At 44.6% G+C, this 22,057-nt stretch overlaps 2 protein-coding genes across 4 annotated transcripts in view; one reads left to right on the forward strand and one right to left on the reverse strand.

Moving 5' to 3' along the window:
• mta1 (metastasis associated 1) overlaps positions 1-22,057 on the reverse strand; it is a 66,848-nt gene that overhangs the window by 29,655 nt on the left and 15,136 nt on the right. For all 3 annotated transcript variants that reach the window (XM_080784402.1, XM_080784401.1, XM_080784400.1), the window contains exons 3-7: positions 19,255-19,348; positions 5,783-5,909; positions 3,507-3,570; positions 2,997-3,114; positions 1,267-1,369 (exon numbers count right to left, since the gene is read on the reverse strand). In XM_080784402.1, coding sequence (XP_080640528.1) covers positions 1,267-1,369; positions 2,997-3,114; positions 3,507-3,570; positions 5,783-5,909; positions 19,255-19,348 — 506 coding nt within the window. The remainder of the gene's footprint in view (positions 1-1,266; positions 1,370-2,996; positions 3,115-3,506; positions 3,571-5,782; positions 5,910-19,254; positions 19,349-22,057) is intronic.
• ptgr2 (prostaglandin reductase 2) overlaps positions 4,805-22,057 on the forward strand; it is a 174,759-nt gene continuing 157,506 nt past the window's right edge. Inside the window, exon 1 of the mRNA XM_080784404.1 lies at positions 4,805-4,814. The gene's annotated coding sequence lies outside the window, so the exon portion shown is untranslated. The remainder of the gene's footprint in view (positions 4,815-22,057) is intronic.

Here is a 22,057-nt window from a genome sequence, read left to right on the forward strand (position 1 = left end):
TTGGTTCTTTGGCCGCGGTGCCCGCTCTCGGCGCTTCAAAATAAAAAATATATTTTTTTATCGGTGAACCATTAGCCGTTAGTGTTGTCGGTAAACAAATTAATAAACGGCTAACGGCTAACGGCTATCGGTAGACAACCCTACCTTATATACAAATACACATGGAACTGTACTCTATAACATAACACTATAACATGCAAAATGGTTATTGTTTTAAACTTGGGTGTTGGAATTTAAATGTTCACTGATTGTTTGCTAATAATCCCTCCTGCACTGCTTGTGGCATTTCCCTTGATTGCTGTGCGGTTTTTCTTATGCTTTGAGTAATTATTTGTCATTGAGTTTGCATGCCGATTTATATTTGTTTAATTGTAACGCATCTTTAGGAATGTATAGCGTTACTTTTATTCAAGGGGTTATTTATGGAATATTTATATTGAAAGTATTTATTGAGAAAATGGATGATTTTTGGAAAATGATACATGACCAGATACAAAAGATATTGGGATATGTGGTGCATATGAAGTGTGATGTTTTGTATTTAGGAAACCTGATGGAGGGAAAGATACGAGGAGAGGATAGATATCTGGTAAACATTTTATTGGCGGCAGGAAAGAAATCTATCACAAGGAAATGGGGACAGATGGAAGCTCCAACACAGAGACTGCAGGAAGAACAAATGGAGGGCAAATGGTCCAAATGGACAACATTTAAGGGAAGGGGGGAATGAGGAGCAACAGTAAATGCCTAGGAATATGTGATGTAACATGCAAGGTTTGAAACATGTTTGTTTGTACTATGTGTGTTTTTCTTTCTTTTGCTATTGTTCAAAAATTCATAACTTTTTAAGTGACAAAAAAAAGAAGGAAATGTTGCTAATTGATTCCGTGTCCTGTGGTAGGATCCACTCCTATTTAAGGGAGGCTGCAGGGACAGACTAGTTAGTTAGATGTGGGCAGGAACACAGATAACATCCCTGAGGGAGAGATACAGGGCATTGTGTGATCAAGGTATAGCCTGAAGAGAGTTCTTATCCAGTTCATTAGTGTATGCTCAGGTGTTCATTTCATTTTTCAATTTTCAATTTTTGGCCAGTATTATTAATATTGCTATATGCCTTTTTGCACTGTCAAATCTGTACTGGAGTTTAGTGGAGGAATTTGGGGAAAATAAAAACCCTGAATTTCTGACTGCTCATGGAGCCTTGGCCCATGGAGGTATGCCTGTCTGCCGCACAGTAGTTAAGATTCATGATTTGGTTCTTACCGAGCCACAACTAAGAACTGTTCGATCTGTTTTTCTGTCAAACCACTGCTGGGGTCCCACACCCGCTCTTCCAGCTTAGACAGCTCTCTGCCATCCTCCTCTCCTGGTGTATAGAGAGATAGAGAGATAGAGATAGAGATAGAGAGAGAGAGAGAGAGAGACACACGTTTTAGCTGTGGAAACCTGGTTTCTATTCACTGTGCAGGGCTTTAGGGACACTGTTGTTGACTTACTGTACATTCATTCCACATGCCCTTTAACAGCAATCTAAATATAACCCGAAACAGACGCATGCCTAAATATGAAATCAAACTGGTGACACCTATCCTTCCCTCCAATTACACAAACCTCCCCAATGAACTGATCTGATTTGACTCAAAACAGACAATGTTTCTATTTTTTTCCATTAACAATATGCGACCCCATCGTCACCTTGAGGCGAGCACCTCTGATAAATTGTTAGTTTTTTAGACAAACATTTGAATATAGGAATGCAACGATTGATCAATCTAATCAATTTAATATATTAAATAATAATAATAATCGTTAAACTCGATTACAAAGGCAGAAATAGCCGATCTACAAGCCAACAAAGTCGATTCATTAACAAAATTAAAGAAAGAATTAAGAAATCACACCATAATGTGAAGTGAGTGGTGCCTTTGGAGTCAAACACAGTTGTTGACTTACTAGAACTTTCAACCTTAGTTATTTTTTTTGTGAAACACACATACAGACACACGAAGCCAGTCATCGGAGCGGTATGCACTGCTCAAAAAGGGGTTAAATTATTTTAAAACGTAATCGATAAAATCTCCAAGAAAATTATCGACAGTTGCAGCCCTACTTGTATATACATAACCTATAATATGTCCCAGTGCTGTGGAACTAGTTTAGTTAAAGCAGGGTGACAAGAGGAATTAGTAGATCCCTTCTCAGCCAAAAAGCTGGGAGCACAGAATCTGTGAAGTGCATAGATATTATCTGCTTTTCATTTGGAATACATATGCTTAGTGCTACCGTTGCCATGGTATCTCGCTTTCTTAACTTACATAGTAATATTTTGTTCTATGACTATGTAAAGACCAAATATCTCAAAAGAAAGACGTCAGTCTCTACTTTCATCGGGGGAAAAAGGTGCTTAAACTACAGTAAGGCTACGATAAAGATGCCAAGGATTCGACAGTGATGTCACTGTTATGGAACACGGAAGTAGCATGAACGTAGTAGTACAGAGAAAAAGAAAAGAAAGGAAAAGAGACAAAAAAATTAACGTAGTACCAATACGCCATTATGCTCGAAGCGGTTTATAAACCTCCATGGTATATTCATGCAACAGAGTCAACTCCTGGGGACGCAAGGTCTGACGTAATTTACACATGCTACCTGGGTTTCCGCCATTCTGATTTCCCATAGACTAAAATAAACAAATGATCCCGGCGGATTCACTCGTATGGATATGAAGAATAAACTGACGGCGAGAAAACGTCATTGTTACTGCCACGGAATTAAGTAAAATTTTCACCAGTAAAAGAAATATGAGTAACTAACTACCGTAAACGATACAGAGCCACCTCCCTAATAATATCGCAGAGACAGTTTGTTTATATTTGGACCACAACTTTTATAAGACAATTCTAAGATGATGATTCTAGAGAAATTACTTCCGCAACCCAGGGGATAAGCAAGTGACGTCAGGACTTCGGTACTTGTAGAAAATGTACACGTACCTTCTTTTAGGAAGTCTGTGATGTCAGCCTGGTATTTGTTCCCTACGCGTATCTCCCCCTTATCAGCCAGCAGTGTCTTCTGCTGAGGGTCGTACACTAGCGAGTAGAAGAAGGCATCCTGGGAAAATAAAGATGGTTTTTTTAAACATGCGACAGAGATATTTGCAGGAGTAGAGAAAAGTGTGACTGTGTGTGTGTGTGTGTGTGTGTGTGTGTGTGTGTGTGTGTGTGTGTGTGTGTATGTAATCTGTATTTGTGGGTGTGCGCGTTTTCCCACTCTGCTAGTCTCCTGTCTCCTCATTACTGTGCGTGAAAAGAACATTCTGGGTCAACACGCTGAATAATTCATCGGCCAGTGAGACTCTCCAAACTCATAAGACTCTCACACACACACACACACACACACACACACACACACACACACACACGTGCTACAAACTAATACAAACTGTTACAAATGAAGAGACGCCACTGCATAATACAGATGGGGAGTTGGTATTACATGCATACCTCTCTGTCCAGGTAAGACTTCAGAGCCTCCGTCTCATTTAGCAGGGTCACACAACACTTCCCCCTGGAATCAGCCAATCACAGTGAGCAACGGAGGGCATAAGGAGGGAGGGAGGGAGCAAAATTAAGAAACAATGCAACAAGTGGAAGAAAATATGGGAAGAAATTGTAGAAGGGAAGGATGGAGGATTGAAGGAAAGCAAGAACAGAGAGAAACAGAATTAAGCAAAAGGGAGCGATGGAAAGGGGAGAAGGATTGAGAAAAGGAATGGAAGAATGGACGAAGGAAGGGTGACAGGGAGGAAGGAAGGAAGCATGAAATAAGATTAAGAAAAAGAACGAATGAGGAGGCCAAGGAAAGATATAGGGAGAAAAGCAGAGGAAGGAAAGACATGAAAGACATTAAATACAGAATATCAGACAGTTCATGGGCTTATGGTCCGGTCGGCAGGTTATTAGTATTATATAAGTAGAAAGAGATGAAAGCAGCTACTCTCAGGTAAAACCTCATGGGAGTTGACTTTACTTTGATGTCAATCTCTGTAGATTGCCGTGGTGAGATTGATTTTGTGTTCCGATCAGAGCAGCTCCAGCTATTTGACTCAGTCAAGCAATCAGCAGTCTGTTTGTTGACACGGCCCAGCTTTGAGGCTCACTGGCCCCTCGCGGAGAAGAGCGGACACCAACTGCTCCTGTTTCAAATTCTAATTATTTAACTGATTAGACACACCACTTCCAGCTCGGAGCAAATATCATTTGGCAAAATGATAAATCAAACCCCTGTTTCGAAGACCCTGGACTTGAGGCCTTTGAACGCCAAATAGTTTGTAGGATAATGAAAAACACATCATCTGATTTGGTTTGTGTGTGTGTGTGTGTGTGTGTGTGTGTGTGTGTGTGTGTGTGTGTGTGTGTGTGTGTGTGTGTGTGTGTGTGTGTGTGTGTTCTCGAAGCTAGCTAGCTAACCTAGCTACTTTGTCTTAGACATGGTTGCTTCCGTTTGTGTGCGTCGTTAACAGAAAGACAGTGTTACATTTTCTGGATCGCTCCCCAGGGCATGGAGACAGACACATAGGCACAGTGTTTGTGTTTTTATAGACAGCATGTGTGTAATACATTGAACAGATATGTCCGTTTGCGCTACTTAGTTAGTACTGTTAAGTAAATCAACATCCGTTGTGGGGAGGATACGGAAACAGTTTGTGTGCGTGTATGTATGTGTATGGAAATTAGTGCATACAGTGGGTGGGATTTAGACCAGATGTAAGCCCTGCACAGTAAATAAAACCAGGTTTCCACAGCTAGTTTGTAACAAAGGGCTACATGTGGACATTATCAAGCATCCTTTTAGATAATGAACAAACTTGACCAACCTCATATTGACTGCTATTTCACCTATTGTATAGGTATATGGCCATATACATGTAGAAATGTTAGCATGATGAGATTTATTTACCATTATTGTGATGCTGTATAAAGCAGCAGGAGTATGTTTTACCATTATTGTGATGCTGTATACAGCAGCAGGAGTATGTTTTACCATTATTGTGATGCTGTATACAGCAGCAGGAGTATGTTTTACCATTATTGTGATGCTGTATACAGCAGCAGGAGTATGTTTTACCATTATTGTGATGCTGTATACAGCAGCAGGAGTATGTTTTACCATTATTGTGATGCTGTATACAGCAGCAGGAGTATGTTTTACCATTATTGTGATGCTGTATACAGCAGCAGGAGTATGTTTTACCATTATTGTGATGCTGTATAAAGCAGCAGGAGTATGTTTTACCATTATTGTGATGCTGTATACAGCAGCAGGAGTATGTTTTGAGGTGAGCTTTTACTTTTGGGTTCATTGTCTGACTTTGATTGTTCTACTTCTACTTGACACCACTTCAAGAACAATAACTAAGGCAATGCCACTATTTAGGCCTGTATGATTGGTGCATATTATCCAAACACATTTGCATTTAATCAAATCTAATCAAATTTCGCCAAACCCAATAGTCACGCGACTCCTGGCGTCCACTCCAGGGGTAGTTGCCCACTTTGCCTGGTTGGTAATCCAGTCTTGACCAATGCTGCAATGACGTGGCTTATGGCCCTATGCACTCACCTGACTAAGCACATGACAATACATGGAAACCTACATTGTGTGATGCGTGGCAGGTAGGAGACTACTGTACAGTACTGTAAATGGACACCTACCTGATGTGTGTTGCAGGTAGGATACTACTGTACAGTACTGTACAGTACTGTACATGGACACCTACCTGATGTGTGTTGCAGGTAGGGACTCAAGCTGCCGGGAAAGAAAGAGCTCTCTGTGCCTGAGCTGATGTTTCTGTTTCTCTGGTAGGTCCACCATCTCTGGGTTCTCCATCTCCTCCTCCAGTTCCCCTAGGTGGGTTCAAGGGTCAAACATACCGTTGAGATCCAACACATTTTCATGTTTTTAAACATTTGTGTGTGTGTGTGTGTGTGTGAGACAGATTGTGTGTGTGTGTGTGTGTGTGTGTGTGTGTGTGTGTGTGTGCGCGCGCGTGCCACTCTCTCGCTCCACCAGGTGAGGCAGAGAGCAGTCTAAAGCCCATCACACACCGTCTGCGACCGTCTGCGGCGCGACACGTTGCTCACGCAACCGGTGTGTGGTGGGCTTAAGCTGGACGAGCGGGTGACCCAGCAGTGGTTTGACAGAAAAACAGATAAAACAGTTCTTAGTTGTGGCTCGGTAAGAACCATAAAACAGATCAAACAGTTCTTAGTTGTGGCTCGGTAAGAACCATAAAACAGATCAAACAGTTCTTAGTTGTGGCTCGGTAAGAAAAATAAAACAGATCAAACAGTTCTTAGTTGTGGCTCGGTAAGAACCATAAAACAGATCAAACAGTTCTTAGTTGTGGCTCGGAAAGAACCATAAAACAGATCAAACAGTTCTTAGTTGTGGCTCGGTAAGAACCATAAAACAGATCAAACAGTTCTTAGTTGTGGCTCGGTAAGAACCATAAAACAGATCAAACAGTTCTTAGTTGTGGCTCGGAAAGAACCATAAAACAGATCAAACAGTTCTTAGTTGTGGCTCGGTAAGAACCATAAAACAGATCAAACAGTTCTTAGTTGTGGCTCGGAAAGAACCATCAAACAGTTCTTAGTTGTGGCTCGGTAAGAACCATGCAGCCCTTCTCTCTAAGCCACGTGCACACGTGTTGTCCCCAAAGGTGACGCACGCGTGCGCACACACACTGTGTCTCTCAATCATCATCATCATACTATAACTCAGTCAATGTCTGTCTGTGTGTGTGTGTGTGTGTGTGTGTGTGTGTGTGTGTGTGTGTGTGTGTGTGTGTGTGTGTGTGTGTGTGTGTGTGTGTGTGTGTGTGAGAAACACAGTCATAGCTCCACACTGCCTGCACCAATCACTCCCACTTTTCACACAGGCATTGACCATACTAATATGGAGGTCTTCACAAAGCCCTTTTTTCGATTTGACAAAATATCTCACAACGGGTAAGGGCTAGTGTTTACAATTTGCTGATTTACAGAAAGAATACAAAAGGCATATTATATTCCTTAATTAAATATTTATTTGACCATTTAAAATACAGGGCCAGGCAATGGCATGAAATGTCTTTTCTTTTATGCAAAAGTAGAGACGTTTCTGTGGCTACCAAGGTGGGGGGGGATTTTTTTACCGACCCACATGTGCGTTCCTCGGCCATGCGCAGATAAAGTAGCATTACATTCACAGAAATCCACACAATAATAGAATCGCAGGATTTGATTAATTTAAACTTAAGTTTAAAGCTGCTATAAGCAATAATATGTCAAATTTTTTTGGTATGCAGACAACCAGCAATGGGTAAAATGCTCCCAAAACAAATGTTGTCTCTGTGACACATCTATGGGCCACAATCTGCATTCAAAGATTTTCCTAGAAGCTTTGTCATTGGTCAATTTGCCTGTCTACTTCTTGATTGGTTCGACCGGTTTTTCCCCCCCCCGACCAATGGTCTAGGAACACCTTTGAATGCAGATTGTGGCCCCTAGATGTGTCACAGAGACAAAAACATGTTGGGAGCGTTTGCTCCCTCATTGATGGCTGTCTGAATACCAAAAAATGTATAAAAAACAAAGTCATTAAAATCTTGACATTATTGCTTATAGCAGCTTTTATTGATATATTTTTTTAACGTGATTAATTGATTACCATCCCTAACACAGATGCAAACACACACCTGTACACACAGACACACACAAACACAGACAGACGGACTATATATAGAGACACACAAACACAGTCATATACATAACAGACATACACAAACTTAGACAAAGACAACAAAAAAAAAATATAAGCAGCAGACACACCTATACATACAGACACACAAACACACCCACACACACACACACACACACACACACGCCTATAGCAGAAGAAAACAATTGAATGTAGAGCACTTATTGAAAACGGAGCACACATGTAAGAGACTAAGAGAACAGAACACAACTTTAAGAGAACAGAACTTCACAGCCCTATGCTGGTTGGTTGTTGTTGTTGGGAGGTAAAGCTTTACGATTCCACATGAATCAGTCAGGTGTCTGAGTCACTGGGGGTGAGAACAGGTTCAGCTTCTGTTGGTAGCCTACACATCTCATCCTCCTCTTTAAAGGAGAGGAAGACGGAGGAGACAGAACACACGGATAGAGGTTGAGACGGAAAGGAAGCGCGACGGAGATGGAGAAAGGAGATGACAAAATCAGATTCAGAAAGAGACAAATCGAGAGTGGAGAGAGAGAGGGAGGAATGGGGATGAAGCAAGAGAAAGAGACAGACACAGACAGAGACAGACATCAGAAAAAGACAGAAATCATGAAGGGAGAGCATTGGGGAAACCGAAAGAGACCCAGAGAGAGACCGAGCGAGAGAGAGAGAGAGACTAGTCAGAGCGTGCTCCAATTCATTTGGAGTTTCATTAGAGGGAGCGAGAGGGAGACAGGGAGCAGAACAAAAGCAATCAAGGGATTTTCAGGGAGAAGAGATGTGCAACCAAAATCAATAAGAACTCCTTCACTCGCTCACTCGCTCAGCACCCACCAGACACACACCATCATTGCCCAGCATGAGCCCACCCACCCGCACACACACACCACAGCTCAAGCTGCTTCCATTTTCCTCCACAAAATAACGGGTCAGTTAAAACGTAGAAAGAAAAAGAAAAAAAAGGCGATGACAGGTAATAGCAGGTCCAGAGGGGAGAATGTGTTGAGTTGTAAAATGAGAGGTAGATAACAGGGGATGGGGGTCACAGTTCATGGGTGAGTCTAATGGCCATGTGTGTCTGAATGCAGTATAAAGTGTGTGTGTGTGTGTGTGTGTGTGTGTGTTTACAGTACATGTATGCCTCCAGGGCAGGGCCATGTCACAGGAAGCCTCTGACATCTCCCCCTTTCCCCATTCTCATTTCCTTGAACACCCCAACACACACACACCTCTTTGCCCCTTTCCTGTACCCTCTTCACTCACCCTCTCACCCCAGCTGGTCCTTTCCTCAGCCCCTTCCTCTCTTCCACCCCCCCCCCCCCCCCCCGTTCCTCTCCTCCTCTCTTGTTCTCTGAGACAATCTCCTGGCAGTGCACCCACACCATACTCTCCACAAATTGCCTCTCCATCTCACCTGTCCCAACCAATTATCAATTATTGATGAATGAGTCGCCTTACTGGGCCAGGGCAAGGGAACGCAGAGGGAGAGAGGAAAGGGGAGACCCGAGGTCTGGGAGAGAAGAGGAGAGGAGGCAAGGAGAGCGTGATTACTAGAACTGAATGACTTCCCCTCCGGGATACAGTGCATCAGGAGGTGGCAGCATCAGGGGTCAGGAGGTGGCAGGAGCTCCATGATACAGTAAATCAGGAGGAGGTACCTCTAGGATACAGTGCACCAGGAGATGGCAGGAGGGGTTCACTCATGTCCACTGTTCATACCGTTTAGAGGTGCTCCCATCAGGACTTTTGGGACAGATCCCGATCACTGATTGCTTAAATTTTAAATATTACCAAAATAATTATCACTGTTCCTGTGTGTGTGGGGAGGAAGGGGACAATGTTTAGGCCTGTCACAAAGATGGAAAACGATATTCTACTATATATCTGATTGACGTTTATACCACTTAAATGGTGTAAAAGATCGGTTTCTCCAGATCAGGTGACGATCACCGATCGAGTCATTTGGAGTGAAGATGGTCCGATAAGAGATCGATAGAGGTGCTCCCTCTATTATGGTATTGTATTGGTAACAGCAGTATGTCCATAGAACGTACTACTTGTGTAAAAGGAGAGGACACTGGAGCAACACGGACATTTAGAGCCTTTTATTAAGGTGCTGAGTATACAAAACGACTAACGTTTCGACCTTGCGGTCTTCATCAGAGTCATGGGTGGTAGCATTTGGGCATGTCTTATATACAGGATGGGCTATCAATGAGCCAATGACAGGAAACCATTTGACATGTAATAGCCCGTTACTACCAGCAGTCTAGGTAATGTAAGAGGGTGGCTATGGAAAAAACGCTGCTGAACAGTAAAATAAATAAGGTAAAACAGTGATTTAACCATAAAAAAGCCATCGAAATAAAAAAACAGTATTTAGGAACAACATGTCATTGGCTCATTGATAGCCCATCCTGTATATAAGACATGCCCAAATGCTACCACCCATGACTCTGATGAAGACCGCAAGGTCGAAACGTTAGTCGTTTTGTATACTCAGCACCTTAATAAAAGGCTCTAAATGTCCGTGTCCTCCTCTCCTTTTGCAACTTTGATGTCCCTGCACCTGTGAAGCACCGGATCAGCCGTTTTAGGCTTGAGGCGCGTTGGTAGACTCTACGTTGTACTACTTGTGTAATTAGAGCATATGTCCACTAACTTGGAAATGGGACAGCAATGTTGCTTGATTGACGTGCAACTGCATTGTAAAATCCTCAGTGTTACATTGGCACAGAGTGTACAAATGTAAGCAAAGGACCCTTAAGGATCCATTTGGTTACATTGGCAAATTTGGCATTAAAAATGGGTAAATCAACACTGAGGATTTAACTATGTGAAAACACATTTAATCAATCTTTATTTTAGACTCTAATAGGTCCATTAAAAAAACAATACAGGGGACAACACAACCGGAATTAAAACAGCAAAAAAAAACATTCATTTTTTGCAAATGAAAATATGGAGTTTAAATAGTACGTGGTGCATGCATAAACTTTCCTTAATGATTATATCTGGTTTAAGCATTTATGATAAGGTTATTTTTGCAGTCAGTTTGTATTAGTGGGGCGGGGCGGGGGTTGCGAGACATGGCCAAAGCATTTCCGGGGGTCCCCAGCCAAAAACGTTGAGAACCCCTGGTGTACAGTAAGCTTTAAAAAAAAAAGGGCGATCTTGACATCACATAAAATTTACGAGACATGTTGGCTTGTGCATACAATTTACAGTACTGTCTTTGAACATCATCGTCATTATTATCACTGAGGTCATCCCTAATGGTGTGACCCAGATATGACCTTGTCTACAACAGATGTGAAACTGAGTCGAGGATTGTCCAGTTTTTCCTTGTTCAGTTGCAGAAACCATTGGCTGCTGTTTTCACTGGGACGAAGGTAAACATGTTACATAAATGTTTGCGAGAATAGCATATTGAGCTGCCCGGGAAGCATGTGTGTTTGTCTGTCTCCCGCTCTAAATTAACCAGTTTTCTTTGTGAAGCAAGAATTCACAGAACCTCTTCCTCTACTGACGTTTTAATCCCATGTGAACCTTCATCAGAGCTCCCCGAAGTTGTCAGTAGATAAAAAGGTGTATACAGGGAACTCATGAGTGCATAATTGTGTATACAATTTTTCAATATTTTAATTACAATTTATAATGTATAAGAGTTGTGCGTCATAGTTACGTGACGTCATTGGTCACTGACGTCATTGGTCACTGGTTACTGCCTGTCATTGGTCACTGCCTGTCAGTGCACCAGGAGGAGCAAGTCACTTTGAATGCAACCTAAAGATTGCCAAAATGTTTTCACCTATACATTTCCACTCCACACTGTGGTGTTTTGTCTCACAGACCATGCTTCAACCTGATAACTGGTTGCACTTTCATAAATCAGTTAGTTGGCAACACTGTTGTCTTTTGTTTATGGGAACTAGGAGCCATGCCTCAAAAATAGACAAAGTTTGAGTCATAGCTAATTCAAACATCTGAGGGGAGGTGCAAGGGAGGTTGACATGACATTTCTGCCACTGTGACCAGCCACTCAGGAGGCTGCCCTGGTAACAGGGGCGGGGCCAAGAGTGAGGGCAGGGTCTGAGGCCCCTTTGAGGGAGTACTATGGATCTGGGTAGGGAAAATATTTGATCAGTGACTCAAGGCAACCGCACGCCATTTCCACTGATCCATAGCAGAACAGAATTAAAATAGACGCTTGAGCAATTCCTGCTATAGGCCTCAGTGCAAAAAACCCAAGTTCACCATGCATACACAAGCAAGCTCTCACTCTCACACACACACACACACACACACACACACACACACATGCGCATACAAACACGATTCAGTCTCATCGTCACCACTTCTACCGACCCCCTCCTCCTCTTCTGCTTGTCCTTGGTGGCAAGAGAGTCTGCGGCTGCAGAAACACAGACAGGATACAGCCCACACCCATGCGGTGTGCAGCCATTCCTGCCATGCATTTTTCACATATTGCAAATGTCTGGACTGCTGCGTGCTGTGGCAGAGCATAGGCAGAACTAAGAGGTCCATATGGAAAACACACTAGAAGAACCGTTTTCTATAGTCGCCGAAGCATGGGGATGTACCGTTAACATCACTACCACCAATCTGGGGCCGCTGTGCATGCACGTATTCTACACATGAGGATAGATAGCCTAGTGCTAAGAACACACACACACACACACACACACACACACACACACATAACATAGTGCATGCATTACAATTCAATTAACTCACACAGTCCTCATTAGATAAGCATGGTGGTTCTTAAATCCTGAGAAATAATTTATCCATTTGCAACTCAGAGATGGACCCTTACATCTCTACACACACACACACACACACACACAGTTAAATTGATGTCAAACTCTGGTTCTTACTGTGCAGGGTTGCTGTGTGGTCTCCCACTCCCCTGCTGCCAGATAGTTACAGATAAGATCCCAGGCCCCCACTGTGACTGCGGTCGTGAACACACACAAAAACGTATAGCACACACACACACACACACACACACACACACACACACACACACACACACACACACACACACACACACACACACACACACACACACACACACACACACACACACACACACACACACACACACACACACACACACAAAAGGATGCAGACATGCAAACACAAAGCTGGAAAGACAAAATAGTAAATACACCCAATGAACAAAATGTACACATGTTAACGCAGACATAATACAGACATGAACGCAATCAAGCAAACGGCAGCACATTACACTCCAAGAAGAGCCAACATACAGCCCACCATCCACACAGGTTCAAGTGGTTGGGTTAATGGGTTTAATTGCCTGGACCAGATTATCTCAAACGTCTTAATGTCAAGAGCCACCAAATTGATAGGCATTAAGCTGCGGATTTGAAAATACTTTCTATAAAGGGACCCACATAAGATTTGTTAGTTAGATTACATTTAACTCTGTATACTATAGGTATAGTATAGAACAGTTGAGAGAGTGAAACCTATGATCTGGCTTTGGGCCAACATGATCTCACTGGTGAAATGACATTTTGCTAGAGAAACCCCCCCCTCATAGCGGGGGTCTCCGTTATGAGAAATAGTGGCCTAGCCAGTGTCGACTGTCGAGACAACAGCACTGCCATTACGCCTGGTAAAGCCACCTAAAATCAAATGTTCAGCATAGATTTGAAATCTGCAGTGTGGGCCTATGACGACTGCATTACATATGAAGCATGGATAATATTTGTTTGTTAGAGTACACTTTTAATAGTACATTTAATTTCACAGTGGCTCTGTCTCCTCTCTCTGCTACTTGGAAGATTACAGCCTGTGAATTTCGACCTTGAACTGCAATCCATGTTGTGCTGTGAAGGACAAAGGCCACAGTGACTGCAAAACCCCAGCATTCACCAGAGCCGTTTGAGAGTCTCATAGCCTGGGGCTCAGGGCATGGGAGGAGCCTGGGGCTCAGGGCATGGGAGGAGCCTGGGGCTCAGGGCGTGGGAGGAGCCTGGGGCTCAGGGCGTGGAGGGAGCCTGGGGCTCAGGGTGTGGGAGGAGCCTGGGGCTCAGGGCGTGGGAGGAGCCTGGGGCTCAGGGCGTGGGGGGAGCCTGGGGCTCAGGGCGTGGGAGGAGCCTGGGGCTCAGGGCGTGGGGGGAGCCTGGGGCTCAGGGCGTGGGAGGAGCCTGGGGCTCAGGGCGTGGGAGGAGCCTGGGGCTCAGGGCGTGGGAGGAGCCTGGGGCTCAGGGCGTGGGAGGAGCCTGGGGCTCAGGGCGTGGGAGGAGCCTGGGGCTCAGGGCGTGGGAGGAGCCTGGGGCTCAGGGCGTGGGGGGAGCCTGGGGCTCAGGGCGTGGGAGGAGCCTGGGGCTCAGGGTGTGGGAGGAGCCTGGGGCTCAGGGCGTGGGTGGAGCCTGGGGCTCAGGGCGTGGGAGGAGCCTGGGGCTCAGGGCGTGGGGGGAGCCTGGGGCTCAGGGTGTGGGGGGAGCCTGGGGCTCAGGGTGTGGGGGGAGCCTGGGGCTCAGGGCGTGGGAGGAGCCTGGGGCTCAGGGCGTGGGAGGAGCCTGGGGCTCAGGGCGTGGGGGGAGCCTGGGGCTCAGGGTGTGGGGGGAGCCTGGGGCTCAGGGTGTGGGGGGAGCCTGGGGCTCAGGGTGTGGGGGGAGCCTGGGGCTCAGGGTGTGGGAGGAGCCTGTACCCGGCGAATGTCAAAGCAATAAACCAGAAAAAAACAGGGGGGGAACTAAACTGTAGTTATTCCTGTATATAAAAAGGTATCATATCACATGGTTATGCCGTCTTGCATTTTTGTTTCCCTGATGTTGATGTTGCTATAGATGCCATTGTGTTGTACACAAGACAAGGCATCTGATACAAAGTATCTGAATACATGGTTATCACCTTGTCTCTTTATTGTAGCTATGCTGACCTTGCTATTGTTGCAACAGTAACAGTAATTACATTTTCTTAGCTTCGTCACTATTGCTATTATGTTGATGTTCCACAGTATTTACACACACACACACACACACATTTCGTTGCTTATACCTAGACTAGGAACAAATAAACGGTCTTGATTCGTCTCATCCCACACTCTTTTCACATTCAAGTTTATTGTCAATTGCAGTTACAAAAGGAAATCATCAACTACCAAATCAACAATATCAAATATACAAAGGTCAGTGACTCAATCTCTTGTGCAATTAAGAGACATCAGTAGCAGATATCAAATATTAAATATATTGTATCAGCCAACTAGATATTGAACCCAAAATAACAGCAACAGCATAATATGATCTATGGCCTTGGCTACTAGACGCGATTGTGATTGCAATGTAAGTTTGTCCCAGACCAAGGACCACAATGAAGATAGGTCGGAAGACTGTATTGTGTGTTTATCCTTGACACTTCCTAGATGAACATGATGTAACTTGTTTTTTCTTGCATGACGTCTAATAAAATCAAATCAAATACCCTCATTCACGTCACGAGTGGATAATATACTGCAGAATGGAGGAGAGCACAACAAAAAAGGGCCAACAAACCGTGGACAGTTGCAGGCCAAAGAGACTGATAGGCTGCTTGCACTGCAGAGGAAGCATATGGAGAGTGTGTGTGTGTGCGCACAGTGCACACTGAACATAGCATAGTGCATGCATTCTAGCTGGATGCTGTCTGCAGTCATATGGAGTGTGTGTGTGTGTGTGTGTGTGTGTGTGTGTGTGTGCACTGAACATAGCATAGTGCATGCATTCTAGCTGGATGCTGTCTGTAGTCATATGGAGTGTGTGTGTGTGTGTGTGTGTGTGTGTGTGTGTGCGCGCACACACTGAACATTAACCTGACTCTGCCAGATGGGGGCAGTATTGAGTAACCATGTTCCCCAAGACAGCATCCATCTGAGATCGCTCAGGGGGTTGAGCTAACACCGAACCGCTCCCGGTTCGAACCAATCAGCGTGAGCTAAGGGCGGGATATGTGCGAAACCGGATGTGACGCTATATAGAAGCGGCTGTTGTGATTGGTTGTGTTTGCACGCCCACACGGTGATAGACAGACGGTCCGATCCAATCATCTACCAAGTATCTTGAAAAAAAAGGAACAGCCCCGTCATCGAATTGGCTTCCGAGATCCCAGATCCCAATAAGCTGTGAAACAAATGTGTGTAGCAAGCTTCTTGGATCTGGCAGCGTCAGGTTAACAGAACATAGCATAGTGCATGCATTCTAGCTGGATCCTGTCTGCAGTCATATGGAGTGTGTGTGTGCGTGCACACTGAACATAGCATAGTGCATGCATTCTAGCTGGATGCTGTCTAAAGTCAGTCCTGATAGAAGAACTGCTGCAGTCAGGAGGGCTTCTCACCACTGAGAACTAACACACACACACACACACACACGTGCGCGCGCGCGCGCACACACACACGCAAACACACTCTCTCTCCCCTGCTTGTGACTCACTCATTCGTTCTTCCGCACCCTCTCATTCTTTCCAGCCATTCTCGATTCAGTCTCAGTCCATTGGGGCCTCTCACGTCCCCACCCCCAACCAAAAGATTTTCAGTTGTCTGTCTGTCTGTCTGTCTCTCATTCTCTCTTTGAACGAGTGGCCTATCTGGGCTGAGAAAAGGAGTCCAGACTACATCCATGATGTAGAGGTGTGGTGCAGCAGCAATGTGTTGAACGCTACAGGAACCTCTCCCGAGCACCGCTGATCAGCACACGCAACGCACCCACACTTACGACACAGAGTGACGCATACACTAAACAAAGAAAGTACACACACACACACACACACACACACACACACACACACACACACACACACACACACACACACACACACACACACACACACACACACACACACACACACACACACACACACACACACACACACACACACACACACACACACACACACACACACACACACACACACACACACACACACACACACACACACAATCATCGACCGTGATTTATCCGGAGTATGTGGAAGTGGTGTGCCTTCTGGCCGAGATACGCCACTGGCTTTACCTCTGTGTCTTCTACCCAAGTACTGTAGTCTGGCGTTACCTCTGTGTCTTCTACCTAAGTACTGTAGTCTGGCGTTACCTCGGTGTCTTCTACCTAAGTACTGTAGTCTGGCGTTACCTCTGTGTCTTCTACCTAAGTACTGTAGTCTGGCGTTACCTCTGTGTCTTCTACCTAAGTACTGTAGTCTGGCGTTACCTCTGTGTCTTCTACCTAAGTACTGTAGTCTGGCGTTACCTCTGTGTCTTCTACCCAAGTACTGTAGTCTGGCGTTACCTCTGTGTCTTCTACCTAAGTACTGTAGTCTGGCGTTACCTCTGTGTCTTCTACCCAAGTACTGTAGTCTGGCGTTACCTCTGTGTCTTCTACCCAAGTACTGTAGTCTGGCGTTACCTCTGTGTCTTCTACCCAAGTACTGTAGTCTGGCGTTACCTCTGTGTCTTCTACCTAAGTACTGTAGTCTGGCGTTACCTCTGTGTCTTCTACCCAAGTACTGTAGTCTGGCGTTACCTCTGTGTCTTCTACCTAAGTACTGTAGTCTGGCGTTACCTCTGTGTCTTCTACCTAAGTACTGTAGTCTGGCGTTACCTCTGTGTCTTCTACCCAAGTACTGTAGTCTGGCGTTACCTCTGTGTCTTCTACCCAAGTACTGTAGTCTGGCGTTACCTCTGTGTCTTCTACCCAAGTACTGTAGTCTGGCGTTACCTCTGTGTCTTCTACCTAAGTACTGTAGTCTGGCGTTACCTCTGTGTCTTCTACCCAAGTACTGTAGTCTGGCGTTACCTCTGTGTCTTCTACCTAAGTACTGTAGTCTGGCGTTACCTCTGTGTCTTCTACCTAAGTACTGTAGTCTGGCGTTACCTCTGTGTCTTCTACCCAAGTACTGTAGTCTGGCGTTACCTCTGTGTCTTCTACCTAAGTACTGTAGTCTGGCGTTACCTCTGTGTCTTCTACCCAAGTACTGTAGTCTGGCGTTACCTCTGTGTCTTCTACCTAAGTACTGTAGTCTGCGACTACTGGCCAATCACAACAGGCCTTTCCTACAACCAGCAGTCTGTCGCTCCGTGTTGAAAAGGAAAGTAAAAGTAGCCAATGCACACGCACGATTATTTCTCTGTCTCTCTATTCACAGAGAGACAACAACACGGAAACAACGCGGTCAGTGACGACAGATACATCGCTGACTGCCTTTGTTCAAAATGTACGGTTTGCATTGGTCTCTCAATCGGACACACTATATTCACGGTCGGAGAAACAATAACAATTCTGTTCTGCTATAGATCAGTGGAAATGGCGTGCGGTTGCCTTGAGTCACTGATCAAATATTTTCCCTACCCAGATCCATAGTACTCCCTCAAAGGGGCCTCAGACCCTGCCCTCACTCTTGGCCCCGCCCCTGTTACCAGGGCAGCCTCCTGAGTGGCTGGTCACAGTGGCAGAAATGTCATTACAGTAGGCTACATTTTCATCAATTTTGATTGCACTGCAGCAATGAACAATGGGAACATAATTCAATGGGCCACTCAAAAACTTGCGGGATTTGTTGTTGGATGAAGTTTTGGAGGGTCTTGATGTGAAAGACCTGCTTCCCCATACTCTAAACTAAATCATGCTTTTTGTTTGTACTGCTGTTTTTGAAGCCTGTGGAGCTCAATAGTTTCTTGCACTCTGCATTTCTACAAAGCATTAACACTGATCTCATCTTAGATACAATCCAGGTCTGACGCATGCCGAATGCCAATCAGAGTCAGACTCATTAGTCCCATGAAAAACTATGCAGGGATGTTAAGTGATACAAAACAAGCACTCCTTCCCTGACACGACACGTGAGCTTGTGATCTATGGCTGGCGTGTTATGGTTGGTATTTCTGTTTGGATGTTCTCTGTGGGTATTGGCAACTGATGGGATAACCCAAATTCTGGATTAAAACTTTTACATATTCATAGATCCTATAATACTAAATGAGGGCAATGATAGAGCAAAGAAAGAGTTAAGCCCAACACACACCGTCTGTGAACGCCGCGCGTCAAAACAATGAACCTATCCCACACCGGCGGTGTCAGACGCGCGCTGGCCTCGCCTGACGCTCCGATACGCCGCTGTTCTATTTTCCAGGCGTTGCCGCACGGACTCCATCCGGGAATCCGTGGGCGTGGCTGGCCAGCCGCGCGGTAGCGCGCCACGTCCTGTGGGTGTTGCTGTGCGGCTATGACGCGTCGCTGTGCACCTGCTTCACAGGCGGTGTGTGTTGGGCTATAGTCTACATCCGGTTCCAGTGTTCGCATTTCCAGTGGATCCTTCAAAAATAACGGTTTCACCAAAGAATCCTGGCGGTTAACGGGTGAATTAATGAATGAATGCTGGTGGTGGTGAAATGTGTTAAATGCTGGCTCAATATTTTTTAAAGGGGGGGGGGGGGGGCTGTTAGTCACTCACTTGCGTGTTTGTCTGCCAGGGCAATGAGTGTGCTGGAGATGTCCCTGCGCCGGTAAAAACAGACCACTTTGGCCTCCACGTTCCCATTGGCTGTCTGGAAAACAGAGAGAGAGACAATCAGCGTTACCATGGAAACAAGGGGGATACATCCATGCATGCGCGCACACACACACACACACACACACACACACACACACACGCGCGCGCTCACGTGTGCGCACACACACGCGGAGGCTAGTGGGTTCGAGTTTGTGTGAACACACAGTACTAGGCTACAGCAAGTCCCTCAATCACAATCAATAGTGTTTCGGTGGTCAGAACAGTGTGGTACAATGTATTGTGTATGTGCACAGGCCTATTCACATCTAGTGTGGTGGGTGGAGGGAAGCAGGCGTCCCCACTGCCCAGTGAAGAGACAGACAGATGTACAGTACTGGAGACTGGATGGACATGCTGAATATAGATATATGCACACTGCAAAATGTTGAATGTTAATAGAACTCTGAGAGCGTACAAATATAGCCAAATTGACCCAGGCTCCAGCTGCTCACACAGAGACATAAATGAAAGGACAAAAAAAGGGCTAAAATATTCAAACATAAAAAAATAAAAAAAAATAGACCTACAAGCGATGTGTTGTGAACTTATATCTTCCACCTCTTTTATATAAAATAAAGATACATTAAAATAACTCTGATTGTAGCTTTAAGAACTATACTATAATCTGAGTACCTTGTCCAGATTACCACAGTTAATACCAGATTGGTATCCCTCAGTCCATAGTACTATGAGAGATATGTGATGACCGTAATAAAAAATAGAGGCAATGGACAAAATGCATATTCAAAGTCAATATTTCTCACGTCGATAGCTCTCCATACATTTCAAAACGGAAAGATGGCAGGCCAGTCCACTTTTTCCGTATTGAGAGAAGACTGCTAGAGAGATGGCATAGAGAATTTAAGGCACAGGAGAAAAGGCTCAGAGTATTATATTGTTTGGTTTTTGTTCAGTTTTATGTAAAGCACTTTAAAACGTTTAATTTGAATAAGTGCTCTATGAATAAAGTGTATTATTATTATTAGGGAGCAAAGCATGGACCCCTATTGTAATGGTTATTCTTCTTCCTTAATTTATTTGCAGTTCTGGCTTAACCGTGCAGTTGTTTTTTTCCAAAACTTAGCAATAGGGTAGAGGGCTATAGCACTCAATTGACATATTTTAACAGGGGCATGGCGCATGACAGAAGACAACACTTTATGCTGTTCAGCTTATTTAAACAGGGCTGTTGTAGCTGAATACATAGGATGCCAGGGAAACCGGTCACGATCCCTCAGGTCAGGAAAATCTGCCATTATAAACATCATAATATGCATTTTAATATCCACAACCCCTCAGAACTCTGCTCAGCTGTTTCCAATGCTCATTTGCTCATCGCAAAATATATTTTCTCTCAAGTTCAGTCTATTATGTTTCTATTGCATAGCTCGCAAATGTATTGCTGTTAGCAGCTATATTTATTATTGGGCATTAGAGACATACTGTACTCTAAGGGCCTAATGCCATATCTAAATGCATATGTATATAAACATACCTTAGTTGTCACCACTGGAGAATGAAGATGTGTATCAAATTCTATTATACCATCTTCCTATCAAATCAATTAAATAACCTCCACACATTTCCTTGTTTGTAAGCGGCAGAGGTAATGACAGACAGCAGCCCTGTTGTGATTGCACTTGCAAGCAAACAAGCAGATTTGTGATTTATTTAATTATTTTCCCAGCAACTGATGCTTTCAGGGATGCCAACAGTGGATGTCTCCAGCAGTGATACATGTCTCCAACTGTTGCTACAATCTTGTAAAATGAGACACCGGCACTTCTGCTATGGGCAACTTCAGGAAAATATACACAGCCAGGGCCACTCTGGGGTGTTAAGTCCTGGGTATGAATCTGATTCTGGATCTGTGCTACACTATTCCATCTAATACTATGTCCTGTTTCTTTTACTCATTTGCTGCCAACATTGACTCTGGCGCAGTACCTTATGTGGCATCAGATGCAGTGGGTCTTTTATTTTGAAGACTCCCAGATTCACCCCAAAATGAACAGGAAGTAAAATCTCAATCTGAGCCTCGATTCCGGGCGAGCCGAGCGTTACCCAGCGACAGGGACGCTGCCAGATGGTGGACATCAGAGAGACCATTCTGAACCAATAAATATATAAAAAGATGTTCTTGGCAACGAGCGCCATTGGAAAAAAGACGCCCCAAGACATTTTTGGCAGCGACTGAGTTCATGTTTTATGTCAAGCACACTCTTGTTCTTGAAATGTGCCATCATCATACTATAAAACAATAAACCGCTCTCTGACTGTCCTTCTGTCTAAACCACTTCTTCTACTCTGTCGGTTCAGCAATTGATCTGAAGTTGTGAATGCCCATTACATCATTACCATGTGCAGACACCGACCAACGATATTTTGCACTTTTCCCAAATTCAAATTTTGGAAATTCATATGTCTGTATTTTGCGTGTCTTAAGTACCAGGTCTTATTACTTAACTTAAGACCTGGAGGCGTGATCAATGCCATTTGGCTATTCTGAGTGGCCAAAGAGCATTGACCACGCCTCCAGGTCTTAAGTTATGTAATAAGACCGGGTACTTAAGACACGCAAAATACAGCCCTTAGAGTCTACGGACGTGGTTTTCGGCGTTACCGTGCATGCGTGGCCATGTGCGCCTTGTGTGCATGTCTCCGTCTGTTCGCTGGGCTGTATAGTGTGTGTGTGTGTGTGTGT

This window comes from Protomyctophum bolini, assembly GCF_963924005.1.
Source record: "Protomyctophum bolini genome assembly, chromosome: 15".
In the NCBI taxonomy this organism is placed as follows: Eukaryota; Metazoa; Chordata; class Actinopteri; order Myctophiformes; family Myctophidae; genus Protomyctophum; species Protomyctophum bolini.